At 55.5% G+C, this 19,190-nt stretch overlaps 1 protein-coding gene across 1 annotated transcript in view; it reads right to left on the bottom strand.

Moving 5' to 3' along the window:
• The window catches only part of KLHL18 (kelch like family member 18), a 19,305-nt gene continuing 115 nt past the window's right edge, over positions 1 to 19,190 (bottom strand). The window contains exons 2-10 of the mRNA XM_069006080.1: positions 8,670 to 8,800; positions 8,352 to 8,492; positions 5,971 to 6,169; positions 3,867 to 4,027; positions 3,625 to 3,761; positions 2,303 to 2,525; positions 1,527 to 1,631; positions 1,220 to 1,331; positions 1 to 387 (exon numbers count right to left, since the gene is read on the bottom strand). Of these exons, the coding sequence (XP_068862181.1) occupies positions 1 to 387; positions 1,220 to 1,331; positions 1,527 to 1,631; positions 2,303 to 2,525; positions 3,625 to 3,761; positions 3,867 to 4,027; positions 5,971 to 6,169; positions 8,352 to 8,492; positions 8,670 to 8,800 (1,596 nt within the window). The remainder of the gene's footprint in view (positions 388 to 1,219; positions 1,332 to 1,526; positions 1,632 to 2,302; positions 2,526 to 3,624; positions 3,762 to 3,866; positions 4,028 to 5,970; positions 6,170 to 8,351; positions 8,493 to 8,669; positions 8,801 to 19,190) is intronic.

Consider the following 19,190-nt stretch of genomic DNA (forward strand, 5'->3'; position numbering starts at 1 on the left):
TCAGATGGTGAGCAGCGGCACGCAGCCCACGCCCACCCCGCCCTCGTGGCACACCATGGGCGCCATGAACGTCCAGCGGTTGGTCTCGGGGTCGTACATCTCCACGGAGCTGAGGTTGGACTGGCCGTCGTAGCCGCCCACGGCGTAGAGCCGGCCGCAGTTGGCCACGAGGGACACGCGGCTGCGGCGGGTGTTCATGGGCACGATCAGGTACCACTGGTCGGCCATGGAGCTGTAGACCTCGGCGGCGCTCAGGAAGCCGGAGCCGTCGTAGCCGCCGCACACGAACATGCGGCTGCCCAGCGCGGCCGCGCCGTGCCGGCACCGCTTGTTCAGCATGGGCGACACCGCGTGCCAGCTGGACGTGTGAGGGTTGTAGTATTCCACCTGGGATGGAGCACAGAGGGAGTTAGGGACGCTGCCTTGGGAATCAGCCCGGGACAGTTTCCCGCTGTGGTGGCACTGCTGTGGCACCTCCAAACTGGGGGTAGTTTGGGGTTGCTCGTGACAAGGCAGTGAGGGGCTTCCCAGGGAAGGGAATGGGGCTGGGGAAGGGTTCGGAGCACCAGGAGCAGCTGGGGGAGCTGAGAGGGCTGAACTGCCTTCAGTTAAAAGTTCAGCTGCTATGGGATTGTGCCTGAAGAGTTTGGGTTAGAAGAGACCTTAAAGCTCATCCAGTGCCCCCCCTGCCATGGGCAGGGACACCTCCCACTGTCCCAGGCTGCTCCAAGCCCCAATGTCCAGCCTGGCCTTGGACACTGCCAGGGATCCAGGGGCAGCCACAGCTGCTCTGGGCACCCTGTGCCAGGGCCTGGCACCCTCCCACCCAGCAATTCCTTCCCAGTATCCCATCCATCCCTGCCCTCTGGCACTGGGAAGCCATTCCCTGGGTCCTGTCCCTCCAGGCCTTGTCCCCAGTCCCTCTGCAGCTCTCCTGGAGCCCCTTTAGGCCCTGCAAGGGGCTCTGAGCTCTTCCTGGAGCCTTCCCTTCTCTCCCAGCCTGGCTCCATATCCGAGGGGCTCCAGCCCTCAGAACATCTCCACGACCCCAAGCAGGGAGAGTCACTTCTGTTCCACCTCAGGTTTTTCGGTCATGGGTGGAAGTGACACAATTTGGTGGCGCAAGCACTTGGGGCCGTTTGGGTGCACAGGGAAAGGACACGGAGCCTTCCAGCCCCAGCCTGAGGTGCAGCGGAGGAGCCCCAGCCCAGGCCCTTACACTGTTGAAGATCTGGAGCCCGTCGTGCCCTCCGGACACGTAGATCCGGCCCTCGAACACGGTGACTCCGGCAGCGCTGCGGTTGGAGCTCATGGGGGTCACTGCTGTCCACCTGGGAGGGAGAGGGGAGAGCTCAGCAAGACTCCCACAGATTATTCCATGGTTTTCTAGTGCTGGATTCCACCAACTCTCCTTTCCCCACTCCTTATTCAAACCATCCTCACAGCCCAGATGCCCAGCGGTGCCAGGGCACGGAACACCAGAGGAGAAGCTCCTGGGAAAGCTCTGGGACATGAAGGGCTCTTACTTGTTTGTTTCTGGAGAGTAGGACTCCACGGAGTTGAGGGATGAGTTTCCATCGTATCCACCGCACACGTAGATCTGCCCATCCAGCACCACTGTTCCCATGGCGCTGCAAGGAACAGCAGGGCCCCGTGAGATGGCTGGGGGTGCTGTCACCCTGTCCCCAACACTGTGACCCTGCACACTCTGCCTGTGTCATCCCACCAAACCCCCTTTGCCCTGGATTCACCTGCACACTGCTCAGTCCCACCCGAACTCTGAGCTCACAAAGGGGAAAGGTGCTCATGGGAGGAGCACCTTGAATCCTGGCTTTGGATTTGGGCCCATCACAACAAAAAAATGAAGACATTGAGGGGCTGGAGTGTGTCCAGAGAAGGGAATGGAGCTGGGGAAGAGGCTGGAGCACCAGGAGTGGCTGAGGGAGCTCCAGAGGTACCTGGTGAGGGGCACATACATCCTCCACCCCTGTCCTGGGCAGCTGTGCCAGGGCTGGGCAGCCCTTTCCAGGAGGAATTCTCCCTATATCCAACCTGACCCTCCCCTGGCACAGCTTGAGGCCATTTCCTCTTCTGTCCTTGTTCCCTGGCAGCAGAGCCCGACCCCCCCTCGGCTGCACCAGAAATTAACCAAGGAAATCCCAGCTGCTTCCACACTGCCCCACTCCTCCTTTCCCATTTTTCCCCCCCCACACATCCTGCTGGGCACCCACTCCCGCACTCTTCCTCCAACCTCCTTTTTCCCTGCTTTTCCAGAGCTCTCTTCCCTGTGAGCTGCACGTACCTCCTCTTGCTGTTCATGCTTTCCACTTTGGACCAGGAGTCGGTGTCTGGGTTGTAAACCTCCACGGTGCTGAGCCTCAGCTGGCCGTCGTAGCCGCCGATGGCGTAGAGCAGCCCGTTGACCACGGCCACGCCGACGCGGCTCCGCGCCGTGGCCATGGGCTGGCACTTCTCCCAGCGGTTGGCAATGGGATCAAACACCTCCACCACGTTCAGAGAGTCGCCTGCATAGAAATTTGCTACTCAAATTAAAAGAGGGAGACCTGATGAAGCCCTGGGATAGGGAGCGGGGTAGAGGGGTAATGGGGTGCTGCTGTGATCCTAAAGATGGGGTTGGCATGGGGAACCATGTTTAGGAAAACATCTGGGAAAAACATTACATCTGCTAGGGTGGGATGGCATCTAAAGGGACCTGGACAAGCTCGAGGAGTGGGAAGCTCATGAGGTTCAGCAAGGCCAAGTGCAAAGAGCTGCACCTGGGTCGGGGCAAGAAATTCTGCCCTGTGAGGGTGGGCAGGCCCTGGCACAGGGTGCCCAGAGCAGCTGTGGCTGCCCCTGGATCCCTGGCAGTGCCCAAGGCCAGGCTGGACATTGAGGCTTGGAGCAGCCTGGGATAGTGGGAGGTGTCCCTGCCCATGGCAGGGGTGGGAGTGGGATGATCCTTAAGGTCCCTTCCAACCCAGCCCATTCTGGGATTCTCTGTCCTATCCTGGGGTCTCACATCCCATTCCAGCCTACCTGCTCCCACAGAGACATTTCCCAGCCAGATAGCCCTGCTCTCCCACAGAGCTCCTGCTCTGAACAATTCCCATTGTTCCCACACTCAGTACCATCAGGGAACATTTCCAAGCTCTCCCGTGCTCTGCACCAGGAGCCCCGACAAGTTCCCTCTGTGGAAGTGGCACCTCCACTGTCCTCCGAGGGGCAGCAGAGACCTGCAAGTCCCATCTGTGCTGTCGCTGCTTCCCGGGAACGCAGCTCCTCCACAGAAGGTTTGTCCTAGATCATTTTCTGTTCCCTTTTTACAGCACGGTGAGGCTCATGGCACCACAGCGTTGTGATCCCACAATGTTGTGGAGATCCCTGCAAGTCCTGCTTGGGGCTCCAGCCAAGGACACCATCCTCAAAGTCTTAAACATCCTGAATAAGCCTCACCTCGGCAGGATTTAGATGGAAGACGTTAAACTATGGGCACAACCACCCCGAGGGTTTCACTGGAAGGGTCGAAGTGCTGCATGGAGGAGGAGAAACTGCTCCACGCTTCCACAGGGGGGAATTCCAGCATCCCACCCAGCCCCTGGTGGTCTTTCCACTGCAAGGTACCTGCTGAGTTGAGTCCCCCCACGGCGTAAATCAGCCCTGCGATGGACGTGCAGCACCGCGGCCGCGTCTTGAACGCCGGGAGGTGCGGCCGGCGCTCTGGCATGAGGTGGTAATCCTTGGCTTCGTCAACCAGATCCCTGGAATCCAATCAGGGAATCATTAAAGAGGAGATCTGACTGTCTGGAGCCTGAGAGTGAAGGATTTAGCTTTTCCAGCCTGCTGACTCCATGTCCCAGCCTCACCTGCACTTGTGGCAGCACCGGACCAGGTCATCCTGCTGCACGCGGTCCGTGAGGAACTGCGGCCGGCACAGGGGGAGCCGGATTTTGGACAGGAGCTCGGGCAGGAAGGGCTCCCTCTGGTCTCGGTCGTACCGGATCCAGGCCAAGGCAGCTTCAAACACCTGCCAGGAGACAGGAGTGGGAAGTTGGGAGTTTTGGGGTTGTGCAAGTGGATGGGAAAGAAACGACATTAAATCTTGGAATGGTTTGGGTTGGAAGGAACCTCAAGGATCATCCAGTGCCAGCCCTGCCATGGGCAGGGACACCTCCCACCGTCCCAGGCTGCTCCAGCCTGGCCTTGGGCACTGCCAGGGATCCAGGGGCAGCCACAGCTGCTCTGGCAATTCCAGCCCAGCCCCTCCCCACCAGGAATTCCCAATCTCCCATCCATCACTGCCCTCTGGCACTGGGAAGCCATTCCCTGGGTCCTGTCCCTCCAGGCCTTGTCCCCAGTCCCTCTCCAGCTCTCCTGGAGCCCCTTTAGGCCCTGCAAGGGGCTCTGAGCTCTCCCTGTGTCCTTCCCTTCTCCAGGGGAACATTCCCAGCTGTCCCAGCCTGGCTCCAAGAGGCTCCAAGAGGGAAAGAGGCAAGGAAACTCCATGCAGTTTCTTTCCCTGCCTCCAAGAATCCCGATCTGTGGTCCCGTGGGATGGGACATCCAGCAGAAGTGTTTTCAGAGAGATAAGGGAGCTGCAAGGAGGATTTTGGCAGAGGAGGTGGCACAGAACACAGAACTGTGTTTTTTTAGTGACAGAAATCTGCAAACTGGGAAAGAAGACAGGGAGTGGTGCTGCTCCATGAGAAACCAGGAGACAGGTTTGATGACAGGGATCCATCTGTTCTCTCTCTGGATAACCATGCTGGAGATGCCTGGAGCTGAGCTGGTCTCTCCAGGCTCCATCCCACACACTGGAAGGGACAGACCTCTCCGAAGCACCACTGGATGACTCCAGCTACAAAAGGATCCCCGGTACCCTGGTCCCAGTTTGATTTGGGACACGCATTCCTGGGTTCACAGGACTCCCTGTTAAAGTTACTGCAACCTGTGTCATCCACCAGAACAAAATCATCAGCTCTTTCTTGTATAGTGGCATCCAGAGTCTCTCCCAACACAATTCCCAAACTTTCCAGTGCAAAAATGTTTCTCCAACAGCACCACAGGGATTAAAAACCCCAAACCAACTTTTTTTCCACTCTACAGGGTGCCACTGGGATTTCTGAAGAGTGGGGCTGACAGGTGCCAGGGCACGAGGAAACATCCCCAGGATGGACTCTTTGGATCCTACCTGCTCTGGGAAAAACAAGAGTGAGAAATTCCTGGTATGATACAGGAATGTGGCTGGAATGTGAGGCAGGTTCCCCTCCCTCCCTAAGCCTGATTAGCAAAGCACATTTTTACCTTACAAGGAGGAGCTGGAGGTCTGCTCTGCCTTTGTCACCTCCTCTGGAGGCTCCTCAGGAAGAGCAGGATGGATTTCCTGGCTCAAGGACAGGCTCTGTCTTCCCTGCTCACTTCTTGCCCCCCCAAAACCCCTTGACAGGAGAGTGCAGCCAGGTGGGATTCCAGCTCTTCTCCCAGAGAACAAGGGACAGGAGGAGAGGAAACAACCTCACGTTGTGCCAGGGGAGATTTAGGCAGGAATTTGGAAAAATTCCTTCCCCAGAAGGGCTGTCCGGCCCTGGCACAGCTGCCCAGGGCAGGGGTGGAGGCCCCATTGCTGGAGGGATTTACCAGCCCTGTGCATGTGGCTCTTGGGGACATGGGGCAGGGGTGGCCTTGGCAGTGCTGGGGGATGGTTGGACTCCATGGTCTCTGAAGGCTTTTCCAACCTCAATGATTCTGTGATCCTAAAAAAGCCCTGCTTTTTTTTTTTCCCTAGGAACAAGTCAATCTAGAGTAGGCCCAAGGAACCATCACAGCTCTGTCCAGCACCTCTGAATGTCCCCCCTGTGCCAGGACATCTCAGCTTCCCTCAGCCCAGCAATAGGATCATTCCCACTCCCAAGCAACACAAAACCCCTCAAGGTCAAAGTTTCCTCAAAGTTTCCTCCACCAGGCACCCACCTGCTCTTCAGACTTCACGTTGAGCTCATCCCTGGAAACGAGCTCCAGCACGTCCTCAAAGGGCAGGGCCAGGAACTCCTCGGACATGGAGACCTCCACGAAGTGCTGGTGGATGAAGCTGTTGGCAGCGTCGTAGAGCACCGTGCACATCATGGTCTCGGCAAACTGCCGGACACCCAGGCAGTTCTTGGGATGGAGCCTGGGAAAAGGGGAAGAGGAGAGCAACAGGAATGTCAGGTTAATGGAAGAGCAGCTGTGGCTGCCCCTGGATCCCTGGCAGTGCCCAAGGCCAGGCTGGACATTGGGGCTGGGAGCAGCCTGGGATAGTGGGAGGTGTCCCTGCCATGGCAGGGGTGGAATGGGATGGGCTTTAAGGTCCCTTCCAACCCAAACCATTCCAGGATTCTGGGAAGCATGGAAGCCTTGCAGGACACGCAGTGTAGTGAGAGCTGTGTCCTCACCAGTGGCGGCAGATTCCAGCTCACCCATCAGCTGATCTGGACAGAGAGCTCCAGGTGAATCCACGGCACAGCCAGAGGATGGAAAACACAAATCTCCCCGTGTTCCTGCCAAGGAGCCATTGGATAGATCCAGGTGGCTCTGGGAGCATCCACAGCTTCTCTGGGCACCCTGTGGCAGCCCTTCCCCACCCTCCCAGCCAGCAATTCCCAATCTCCCATCCATCCCTGCCCTCTGGCACTGGGAAGCCATTCCCTGTGTCCTGTCCCTCCATGCCTTGTCCCCAGTCCCTCTCCAGCTCTCCTGGAGCCCTTTAGGCCCTGCCAGGGGCTCTGAGCTCTCCCTGTGTCCTTCCCTTCTCCAGGGGAACATTCCCAGCTGTCCCAGCCTGGCTCCAGAGCAGAGGGGCTCCAGCCCTGGAGCAGCTCCGGGGCCTCCTCTGGACTCTCTCCAGCAGCTCCAGGTCCTGGTGCTGTTGGGTGGGGAACTGTCACATGAGGGTGACTCTGAGGGCTCACACAGGGCTTGGTTACAACACAGCTGCCTAAAAATATCCCAATTCTCAACTCCACTTCAGAAGAAGAGCTCAGTGTCCATGTCCCAGCTCCCAGGGTGGCCAGAATCCACTAATTTTTAGTTATTAACCAAACTGGCAGCTGTGCACTCAAATGCAGGACTTCACTTAGGACACCTGGCTGCTCCTGGTGGATTTGGGAGGATTTTGGTAGCCAATCCCTGTACTTGGTGGGTGTATTTGATGTCATACCACTGAGCACCCTGAGCAGCTGCAGAGAAGCCAGGCTGGGAAAACTGAACACGTCAGGCTCCTGGCACGGGCTGAGAATCCATGTGGTACGTGGACAAGGAGTATCCCAGCTTTCCATTTCCAGACCCTGCTGCTGGAACAGCCTCGCAGCCAAACACCAGCGAGGAAATTGAAAAACCTGGGACCAATTTAAGGCTCTGCCACAGTTTCCTGTCCAGCTCCTGGGCTGAGGCATGGTGTTCCTCCCCTTTAGCACACACAGCAGCAGGAAGGGCAACTGTGGATACAAAAATGCTGCTAGCGAGGATTTTCTTGCTATTTTCTAAGTCCATGAGAGACTTTTCTCTCTCACAGAAGAGGTAGCAGGGAATGTAAACAACCAAGCCACCTGCAACCTTGAAAAGTCTTGTTTATGGTACAGTAGAAAAATATTTTGACAATGGATGTTTTAGGATTTTAGCCAATCACCCCCAAGGGGTGGCTGGTCCTTTGTCCAATTAGACTATGAAGAGAAAAGTCAACAAAAGAGTTTGTAAAATAATTAAATAAATCAATCTTGCTGCACAATTCCTGCCTGCTGGATCGTCTCTCCTCCTCCCTACGGCATTTTAATGGGCAATTCCTGCCAGGATGGGTTCTCAAAAACGGAGATGGTCCCTCAGTTTTGCTCTGGGTGTTAATTCCCATGGCTGGCCAAGGCCTTTTACTGTGTCCCAATGAAGGAGTGGTAAGTTATGCCGAAGGGAATGAGAATGGTAGGATAAGGGGGAATGGCTTCCCACTGCCAGAGGGCAGGGATGGATGGGAGACTGGGAATTGGGAATTCCTGGCTGGGAGGGTGGGGAGGGGCTGGGATGGAATTGCCAGAGCAGCTGTGGCTGCCCCTGGATCCCTGGAAGTGCCCAAGGCCAGGCTGGACATTGGGGCTTGGAGCAGCCTGGGACAGTGGATTGGGATGGGCTTTAAGGTCCCTCCCAACTCATTTTGTGATTCCATAACTCCACAGATGCCAAGTTTTGGGATGCACACTCCTCCTCCTCCTGCTAGAAGGACACATCCTGCTCCTCCCAAGCCAGACACAGGTGCCTGACCCTCGCTGCTGGGGAGCAGCTGGAATGCCCCCGGAATCCCCCAGGATCCCCCCAGGCCCATTCACCTCTCCCTGAGGAAGGTACAACAGGCGTCCTTGATGTTCTGCAGCTGAAGGAAGCTCGCCCCCATGAGCAGGGACTGCACATTCTGCTGGTCTATGGCCAGGTGGCCGTTGTAGGCGAAGTTGATCAGAGCCTCCAGAGCACTAAAAACAGGGAGAAAGGGCAGAAACCCCACTGAATTCCAGCTGGGATAGCACTGTGCCAGCAGCAGAATGCTCTGTGGGATCGCTCCTGCAGAGAGCAGGCTCTGAACCGCGCGCACACCGCACCAAGGCCCGCAGAGGACTCGTGCTCCCTCGGGCTCTCCCTAGGGATGTCACCTGGGATCCATGCCCTGCATGACGATCTCCTCCTGCTTGCACTCCATCATGTCGTTGGTGAACATGGCGTGGAAGTACGGGATGGAGGCTGCCAGCACGATCCGGTGCGCGCTGAACTTATGGTCCCCGACCTAAAGCAGCGGCAAAAGGGAAGGAGAAGGGATCAGCACCACCCACGGCTCCAGGTGATTCCCTGCAGCACAGCTCCACCAGCATCCAAGGATTCGAGTCAGGTCTTTGCTCTGATTACTTCTCTCAGAGCTTTTTTCCCTAATTTCCATGTCAACCTGGCTCATCCCAGTCCATGCCCACTCCAGCTTGTGCAGAACTGCCCTTTTTTCCTCTCTTAAGCCAAAATTCCCCGTTGGAGCTTTGTTTTATGGCCAAAGCAGCTGGCACAGCAGGGCCCTTCGCTCCAGGTTATCCAAGGAGTCCTTCTCTTGTCCTCTGCAAAACCCTGCCCCTGCTTTCATCTCCAGACATGCTGTTTGGATTCAGGACTTCCATGATTCCCAACAGTGCCTCCCCTCTCCCTCCAGGCCTGGAGTGCTCAGAGCCAGCAAACACAAACTTGCAGAGGGTTTAGAAAGCAAAATTCCTGCCAGATGGAAAAAGAGGAGGAACTTTTGAAGAGCCTTGTCTCTGTCCTGGGCCTGAATCCCTGTCCATGCTGTCCTCTGTGCTTGGATAATGCTGCACAAATCCTGCTCTCCTGGATTTTGCAGCATTCCTAATTCCCAGAGCAAAATCAGGAAGTGAAATGGTGGTGACTATGACAGCTCATGGAAAAACACCCTTCACATACATATTTATTTGCGTGTGACTTTACAGGGATGAAGGTCTGTATGGATCCCTTCTCCTGACCCAAAAACACCAGGAAAACATCCCAGAGGCTCCAAGACTCAAGATAGCAGCAAAATCATTGCCAGCCTCCTCCTGTGCACACAGCAGCATGGGGAATCTCTGGGAAAAGGAGTCAGGACTGCAGGCCCAGGCTCCGTGAGGGGATGGAGCTCGAGGCCACATCCCTGGCCCTGGAGAGGGAGGAATGTTGGCCGAGCAGGTTCCCACCCCGACCTCACACAGAGAGCACAAACTCCAGCCTGGCCAGAGCTTTAAACAGCTTTAAAAATACAAAAATGCAGCAAATTTCTTGAGGAAAGGCCAAACAGGGAAGTGATTCCAGAACCTGAGAGCCCACAGACCCTTCCCAGATCCCTGGGATTTTCATTCCCTCCCTCCCTGCCAGGTGAGCACACCTGGACTCTCGGTGTGCCGAGGGTCCGAGGTGCTGCTCAGGACAGGGGAATCCCTGAGGACACTCAGCTGCTGGAGCTCTTGCTTTGGGAATTCCCAGTGGGAATGGCTGACACACGAGCAGCCACAGCCTGGTTGACCAAGGTGACGAATTTGCTGCTTGGCCCGTCCACATTCCAGCCCGGAGGCTCAGGAACACCCGACCTGCTCGGCAACACCTCAGCAACTCGGGCAGCTCCCAGTCCATCCCTTCCCCATGGGTGAAGCCATCCCATCATCAGCTGCTCCTGGCCCAACCTACTGGTTTACCAGCAATAAGTCCCATTATTGACACGCCTTCATGCTGCTGGAAAACCCCTTCCTGAGTGCCTCAAACATCCCAAAACATAAAAAAGCCCCATTTTTGCTTTTGCTGTTTCTGAAAGGTGAAAGAACAAGGCCTCCTCTTATCTCTTAAATTCCATAAGGAATTCACTCCAACTGCAATAATCCATTTGGTTTGTTTGGATGAGTGCTCCCATTCAGGCTGAGTGTGCAAGAAAAGCAACATTTTACTTGACTTTCATTTCCCCCCAAGCCCAAGTTGCCAAAAATCACAACTGCCCAAATCTCATTTCAGCTCTTTAATAAATAAAGAGTGGTGCTAAAATTGAACAGGCACCTCTTAAAGTGAAACACCTGCTTCAAATGCATACAGTGACCTTCTATTTATAACCAAAATTATCTTTATAACTAAAGATAACAGGAATTTCAACACCAAGGTTACACTTACTCAAAACCTGAGCCTGTAGTGTGACCCAAGGAGGAGAAAAAGGCCCTTATTTCACAAAATAACTGTAAATTACAGAGCCCATGTGGCAGCTCTGGGCCCCTTGTGACAAGAGTGACATTGAGGGGCTGGAGTGTGTCCAGGGAAGGGAACTGGAAAACTCCTGAGGGAGCTGGGAAAGGGGCTCAGGCTGGAGCAAAGGAGGCTCAGGGGGGACCTTGTGGCTCTGCACAAGTCCCTGACAGGAGGGGGCAGCCGGGGGGGTCGGGCTCTGCTCCCAGGGAACAGGGACAGGAGGAGAGGGAACGGCCTCAGGCTGGGCCAGGGGAGGGGCAGGGTGGGTATTGGGAACATTCCTCCTGGAAAGGGTGGTCAGGCATTGAAGGGACAGCCCAGGGCACTGGTGGCTCCCCATCCCTGGAGGGATGTAACACCCATGTGGATGTGGCACTGGGGACGTGGGGCAGTGGTGGCCTCGGCAGTGCTGGGGGATGGTTGGACTCCATGATCCAAGAGGCCTTTTCCAACCGAAACCATTCCATGATTCCATGCCCTCTGCTCCAGTACAAGAGATTCCAGCCCTGTCCAAGGGCTGAAAGGTCCTGCCAAGCTCCAGTTCCAGGGATACATTGTGGTGACCTCAGCCCTGAGGAGCTGCCACCAAACAGCCTCATTATCTCCAACAGCCCTAGTCCTTGCAAGGGCAAACATCCCCAGGCATCCTGCAAGATTCCTGCCGGGATAATGACAGCAGGGATGAAATCACCACTGGGATGGAATCCCTTGGGTCTGGGCAGTGCTGCCCTTCCAGGTGGTCCCGGATTGGGAATGGTCCCTGTGAGCAGCGAGATCCACGGAGCTGCACCAGCAAAGAGCCTGGGAAATATTTCCTGGTGCTGGACAAGACACAACCTGTGATTCCTCCTGTCTGAAACTTGCTCCTGGAATGGCAGAGAGCCCTCGGGGAGATGGAGAAATTGGGATGTCTGCTCTCAAACTATCATTGTGTTCATTCCATCAGCACTCGACGGCGAGTCCCCAAGGACTGCAGTTCTTGCTGCAGGCAAAGGACAAGTTTTTCTCCTGGAATATGGAAAAGCCTTCCAAGGATGGGCCCGCAGCACGTGTCCATTCAGCTCATCCTCGTGTCTTCTTCCCCAAAGTGCTCCCCACCTGCAGAGCCAAAGGCTCTCCCTTTCCATGACTGCACTAAGGCGCTTTCCTGAGGGAGTCACTCTGGAGTCACCTAAGGAGAGAGTGGCAAAGAGCTCGTCCTCTTCCTGATACCATTCCAGCATGTTCTGTTTTACAGTTTATCACTTTAGGTCCTTTGCTTTGAAGGCGAAAGTTTCAGTTTTGCAGAAAAAAGCAACTTTGCAAGCGTCCCTCCTGACCCTGGGAATCCCAGAATTCCCTTCTGACGTGTCTCTGAGAGGACAACAAAGGAATCTGCTCCCGGACACCCCCAGAGCCACAAACATGAACAGATTCCAGGGCACAAGGAGCCCTTCTCCGGAGGGAAATGCTGTAGGTGGGGGAAAGGCATTCACTGTGTTCCTGACGTCACCACCCTGCCGAGCTGAGAACTTGCTGAGTTTTGAAGGTCTCAAAAAAACCCCAAATCCATCTTTTCTGAGGGGTCGGTGGCACTGAGGGCACGGAGAGGCCAGAGCAGAGGCAGAGCTGGTGTCCAATCCATTGCAGCCCCGTTTTGCCAGGAAAAGGTAATAATGGGATGCACCTGGATCAGGACAATGCCAAGCACAAATCCAGGCTGGACAATGAGAGGAGCACTGCAGGGAAGGATTTGGGGGTGTGGTGGATGAGGAGCTCTACATTCTCTGGCCAGAACTTGCCGTGCCCTGGGCTGATCCCCCAGTGTGGGCAGCAGGAAAGAGGGAATTCTGAATGGCTTCCCACTGCCTGAGGGCAGGGATGGATCGGAGATTGGGAAGGAATTCCCTGCTGGGAGGGTGGGGAGGGGCTGGGCTGGAATTCCCAGAGCAGCTGTGGCTGCCCCTGGATCCCTGGCAGTGCCCAAGGCCAGGCTGGACATTGGGGCTGGGAGCAGCCTGGGACAGTGGGAGGTGTCCCTGCCCATGGCAGGGGGTGGGATGGGATTTAAGGTTCCTCCAACCCAAACCATTCCAGCATTCCATGAGAATGGTGACCAATTCCTCTGAAGCAGAGGACACATCCCCTTGGATGTACAACAAAGCCACATCCCCAGGGAATTCCCTGCCAGCTCAGAGGAGCCCAACTGCTTTGCTGAATTCCTGTCCCTCCACTTCCCACGGGGACAGGGAGCATCCCAAGGGGATCAGCTCCAGCCCTGCCCTCCTTAAGGCTCCTGAAGGGACAGCAAAAAGACATTTTATGTTGTCCTAGAACTAAAAATCCTCATATTTTGTGTAAGGGAAGAGCTGAGGGCAGCGGAGAGCTCGGGGGAATCACCTCCAGTCAGAATCCCAAATAACTCCTGTCTGTTGTGTGACAAGGTTGGAATCACATCCTCATCCTGCAGCTCTCCTGTCATGGATCAGCTGCTTTTCCAGTCTCCCAGCTCCTCCAGTAAAACAGATATTCCCTCTCCTTCTGTCTGGGGGTGACTTTATGATGTTTATCCCATATTGCTGCCCTATGCCCAGAAATTAATTTTGTGCCTTTAAACTGAGCCTGAGAGGGGGGGAGAGGAAAAAAAACCCAGCAAAACTTTCAAAGCAGTTTGCAGTTTGTTTTCAAGGACACAGACTGCTCTGCGTTCTGCTGCGGTGACAGAGAGGAGCGGGAGGAAGCCCTGCTTGCTTTGCAGCCAGCTTTCGGCTTTCTTTTCCTCCGGAGGGAGACAGAGAGTTGAACCTTTGTTTTTCTGGGACTTTGATTTTTTTTCCCTTTTCTCTCTGCTGGGTGGTTTCAACATCAGAATGCATCAGGAGGAATTTCCACCGAGGCCTTGGCCCTGGAGGGGGGCCCTGAGCCCCATCCCAGCTCCAAGGAGGGGGACAGAGATCTAGGGAAGGACTCTGAACTTCTCCCAGGTTTCTCTCAGCAGAGAGAGAGGTTTCATTATTTAGCATCATTATCCTTTTCCTGTGTGTTTGTTAAATAAATAGTTTTTATCTCTTTCACTTTCCTTCGAGGAAAAGTTATTTCTTCCCGAACACGGTGGGGGAGGGGTGGTTGTAACCTTCCTTCCATCAGAGGATATATTTCCAAATTTGGCCAAACCGGCACACCTTCCAAGGCTGTTTTCCTGGAGGATCTCCCAAACATGCTCCAACACCTGCAGCACAGCCAGGCACTGAGTTCTCAAGGATCCTGCTGGAATCGGGCAGGCAGCCCGAGCTGTCTGGAATTCCACTTATCCAGAGGCTCCTCCACCTCTGCATCAGCTCTCAGGGGTGCAACTGCTCCAGTTTGGAGGGTCTGGAGTTCACAGTCTGCTCTGGAAAAACTGGGATCAGGATGGGAGAGAAGCCAGCAGGACTGTGACCTGTCAGTGCCATTGGGATTGAACATGGAGCAAACACTGTACCCTCTCCACAGCTGGGAATTATTTCAGTTTGCCAGACCTGGATCATATTTTAGGAGACTTTTCTAATTCGTCTTGGAGTCAGTCATGGAAAAATGGCATTGGAGCAGTTCAGATCCCGAGGAGGAGCAGCTGCAGCAGCAAGAGGAGCTCACGTCAACCCTGAGGATTTGGGAAGGCACAAACCTTCCCTCTCCTGACAGCTTGGCCAAGGATTTCTGGAGGTGCCAGCCTGGCACTTGGATCATTCTCCTCCAGCTCCAGTGGGAGCCAGCAGGAGCTCTGGAGAGATTTATTCCCTCTAAATTTGTAATGAAGAAATAGGATGGATACATTTTCCCTGTTTTACAGAGTGGTGCATTCCTCAGCTTGCAGCAGCCTCCGATGTGTCCCCGGAGAGCGTTCGGACCTTGGCCTGGAGCACAGGCAGCACATCCCAGAAAACAAAGCTGCCCGGGCAGCTTTCATCCTGGAAGGATGAAACAATTCCAAAAACAATGCTCAGGAAGGACACAAGCACTGAGGAGCCTCTTTTGTGCTGGTAAGAAGCAGCTCAGGGAATAACAGCCCCAAATGCCAGCACCTGTCAGCGAGCCAGAATTCTCGGGGCTTTTGCAGGGTTTAGTTGTGAGCTTTAAAGGGAGAAAGACTGGAAACCCACCAAAAATCGGGGGAAGGGTTCTGAGAGGGGGATTCTGCCCCTCTGCCCCTTGGCTTGTCCATATCTGGAGTTCAAAGCCTCAACCCCCCCCCCCCCAAATGAAAGGAAAAAAGGCTCAGAAGCCTCATTTCTGCTCTCTCCATGATTATTCCAGGCTTGGTGTTTCCCTGCCCTTGTCGGAACCTCTGTCAGCTTTTCCATCACCACCAACACTGGACAGCTTCACCCTCCAGAATGTGGCTGGGCTCAGGTTAAATTGGGAAAAAGGCTTGGATTGGTTATTTTATAACCAGACACGGCCACACCGACGCCCAGCCCGGTGATTTGCAGAGAAGAAAGCAGAAGTTTGGCTTTGCTAAGCAAAATCCTACTTTTTTTCCAAAGGAAAAAGGACTAACCACAGGCTGAGGTGTGTCTCCTCCCTCCCCTCCTCCCTCCAGTCCATCCATGTGTGTTCCTAGCAAATGAATCTTTAATTAAACATTTCGGAGAGCCTCCAAAGGGAGCTGAGATGGAGCATCAGGAGCAGCCCTGACCTGCAGCTGTTAAAGAGACAGGGAGAGAAAAGGCCTTTCCCGATCCATGGGCTCCATCCGTGCAGGAAAGGAGCTTCAGGCTCTCCAGGACACATCCTGAGCTGCTGGAAAGAGGTGCAGCTCCCAGGAAACCTCATTTTCACATGGACAACCATGAGCAGCAGCGACAGATTTCCCCGAGCCCAGCTGGGATGATCAGAGATCCAAAGGGAGCCAGGCAAATCCGCACTTCTGGCTTTGAATCCATCCAGCCCGGCCGCTGAGGCAGCGCTGATTCCCACAGGAAGGAGGTTTCTGGGAAAGGAGAACCCATCCTGCCCCTCCTGGCTCCTGAGGGAATGCTTGCCTCCCTTTCCGAGGGGAATAATTAAAACAAACAAACCGGAGTAGTGACAATTCCTTAATAATTCCAGGGCTGCTTGTGCAGCGAACACGGCTGGGGGCTGGGAGAATCCAACTGATCCCAGCTGAGAGTGGGAATGGGACCACTGCTGCTCCTGCTTCATCCATGAGCTGGAGCACTGGGCACATCCGGATCCAACTTCTGGGACAAAGGGGTGTGTGGAAGCCTTTTGTTTTAGAGATGGGGCTCACAAAAAGGAGCAGGAGTGGAAAGAAGGGGAATAAATTCACTGCGGTGGTGTGAGAGCATCAGGATCCACCTCGGGGTTCCTTCAGGATGGGCTTGGAATGTTTCTCAGAGCTTTTATCAGAGAATCCTGGAATGGTCTGGGTTGGAAGGGATCTTAAGGATCATCCCATTCCCACCCCATGGATGGGCAGGGACACCTTCCACTGTTCCAGGCTGCTCCCAGCCCCAATGTCCAGCCTGGCCTTGGGCACTGCCAGGGATCCAGGGGCAGCCACAGCTGCTCTGGGAATTCCAGCCCAGCCCCTCCCCACCCTCCCAGCCAGCAATTCCCAATTCCCAATCTCCCATCCATCCCTGCCCTCTGGCACTGGGAAGCCATTCCCTGGGTCCTGTCCCTCCAGGCCTTGTCCCCAGTCCCTCTCCAGCTCTCCTGGAGCCCCTTTAGGCCCTGCCAGGGGCTCTCAGCTCTCCCTGGATCCTTCCCTTCTCCAGAGGAACATTCCCAGCTGTCCCAGCCTGGCTCCAGAGCAGAGGGGCTCCAGCCCTGGGAGCAGCTCCATGACCTTTACTTTCCTCCCTTAATTTTGGGTAAGAATCATTCAAACTCTGTCCCTGCTGGAAACCCACCCTGGATTTACAGAAAACGTTCCCGAGCCAGCTCACGGCAGAGACATTTTGTGCTGGCTGAGTTTGGGATTCCTGAGTGACCCAAAGCCACCCCCAACTTCGAGCTAAGAAAAACCCCTGCTTAAAGTGCCAGCAGCTGGAGCAGCCAGCCTGCTCTGGGAATGGGAGGGAAGGCTTGGCTGCCCTGATTCCATCACCACGGGGCACTGGGAAAAGGGATGTCCAGGGCCAGAAGCAGCACAAGGTGGGAGATTTTCACAGGATGACCCGAGACAACAAGAGGAATCAAACGAACGAAATGCTTGGAATTCCAAGCTGTGGGTGTAGGAGGGAAAGCTGGAATGTTTGAAACAACATGGATGGAGGCCTGACAGGGACAGAGGACTGACAACGTGTCAGGCGCTGCTGGCATCTCTCTTTGGGATTTTGGGAAGGAATTCTTCCCTGTGAGGGTGGGCAGGCCCTGGCACAGGGTGCCCAGAGCAGCTGGGGCTGCCCCTGGATCCCTGGCAGTGTCCAAGGCCAGGCTGGACATTGGGGCTTGGAGCAGCCTGGGACAGTGGGAGGTGTCCCTGCCCATCCATGGGGTGGCACTGGGTGTTCCATAAGGTTCCTTCCATCCCAAACCATTCTGTGGTGTTTGTGAGCTTTCCTAGCACCTTTTAAACCTCTGTAGGGACAAAGAGGATTTAAACAGCTCTTTGCCACGGAAAATCCACAGAAATGGATCATGAATAATGATCAAAGGAATTTTAGAAACAATGGTGAGGAATTTATCCAAGATAAGACTGGGATCATAGACCTCCTCCTATTGACTCCCAGAAACAAGGGACTGCCAGGACCTGGTACTCTTCTCCTGCCACACCAATACTCAGTTTAATCCTAAAACCACGGCGCTCTCCATCCCAAACTGGCTTTGTCACGGAATTCCCTCAGGCTGATGCCTTGGGTTTGAACTTTTATATATTTCAAATCCCGTACTGCCTGGTGTGTAACTCTGGAGTTTCACGTGGCCCTTTAGCCGCTGTTCCCCCACGTTGGTCAGACATAACAAACCCTCTCTGCGTCTGCACTTCAAGGACACCTTGCTGTCCCCAAGCCCCAAAATACCTAAACCAAAAGCCTTTGAGAGGAGGGGCAAACTCGGGGTAATTACATCATTAACCAAAGTTATAATTGCAGAACTAACCCTGAAATACAAATGGGCCAAAGTTATAAAAGTGTGAAGAACCTGTGAGCCCGGGTCCATCTTGGGTGGAGGCTTTGGGCTGCCTGGGGGGCACCTTGGAAGGCCCTTCCAATAAATACCTGCCTTTATTCTCCTCTTCCTGCCTGGCCTCTGTTTTCAGGTAGCCACCTCGAGGCACCCAGGTTCCAGCCCAGACGGTCACAAACGTCACCCTCCAGCAGGAGCAACCGCTTCCAAGGAGGATCACAACCCTCAGCCCCTCTTCCCAGGGCACAGCTGCTCCAAAGGGATGAAGCCGTTCCCGTATCCATGGAATGCTCCCCGTCCCACATCCCGTCTCCCTGACGGGCACAGCCCTCTCCGGCTCCTTCCCCTGGAAGGTTTCAGGGTGAGTAGGCTGGGAACACCTTCCCGTTTAATTAAACTGCAGAGTTAATTCTGCAATGACTCAGAGCTGCGTGTGGCTCCCACCCCACCAGCTCCTCCGAGTCTGGAATCCTGAGGGATTCCAGCAGCTCCTGCCTGGCACAGGGCACTCTCCGAGCCCTCCCAGCCATTCCCTGCAGAGCCAGGGACACAGTCCTGAGGGTTTACCACACTCATGGGTGTTAAAAAGTGGATATTCCCATAAGGGAATGGTTTCCTAGAGAAAGGAGTCTTCCCCCGTGGGTTGGAGCAGAGCTTGGTCCATAAGCCTGGACCCACAGGCCCTCGCAGACCCCCTGGCACCCCACTAAGGGGGTCTGGGGGAGTCTCGGCGCTGTCCCTCTCCTCTGCCAAAGCTATGGGAAGGGGGGACCTCAGCTCCCGCTCCTCTCTCCACCAAAGGGGTCTGAGGGAGCTCCAGCTCCTCCTTCCCTCTGGGAAGTGGGGTGTCCCTCAGCCCCCTCCCTCAGGGGCCTGGGGCTTCCTCAAGTCCCCCCTCCACAGGCTGAGGTCCCTCAGCCCCCCAGGAATGGGGGGGTCCCCCTGCTCCTCTTCGGGGCTCGATCTCCCTCGGCTCCCCCTTCTGAGGCTGGGGACCCTCCTCTTCCCCCAGGGGCTGCGGGGGTCCCCCAGCCCCCCTCAGGGACCAGGGGATCGCCCAGCTCCCTCCTAAGGGGACTGGGGGAAGTCTCCTCAGCGTCCTCCCTCAGCCCCCACCCCAGAGACCGTGACCTCCTCAGGGGCCGAGGTTCCCCCTCAGTGTCCCTTCAAGGACCGGGGTCCCCGCTCAGGAGCCGGGGGTCCCTCACTCCCCGCCGGGGGCTGAGGTCTCTCAGCCGCCTCTCAGCCCCCTGAGGGGTCGGGGTCCCTCATTCCCCATCAGGGACTGGGGTGCCCCTCTCTCCCCCTGAGGGGTCGAGGTCTCTCAGGCC

This window comes from Aphelocoma coerulescens, chromosome 2, assembly GCF_041296385.1.
Source record: "Aphelocoma coerulescens isolate FSJ_1873_10779 chromosome 2, UR_Acoe_1.0, whole genome shotgun sequence".
Classification (NCBI taxonomy): Eukaryota; Metazoa; Chordata; class Aves; order Passeriformes; family Corvidae; genus Aphelocoma; species Aphelocoma coerulescens.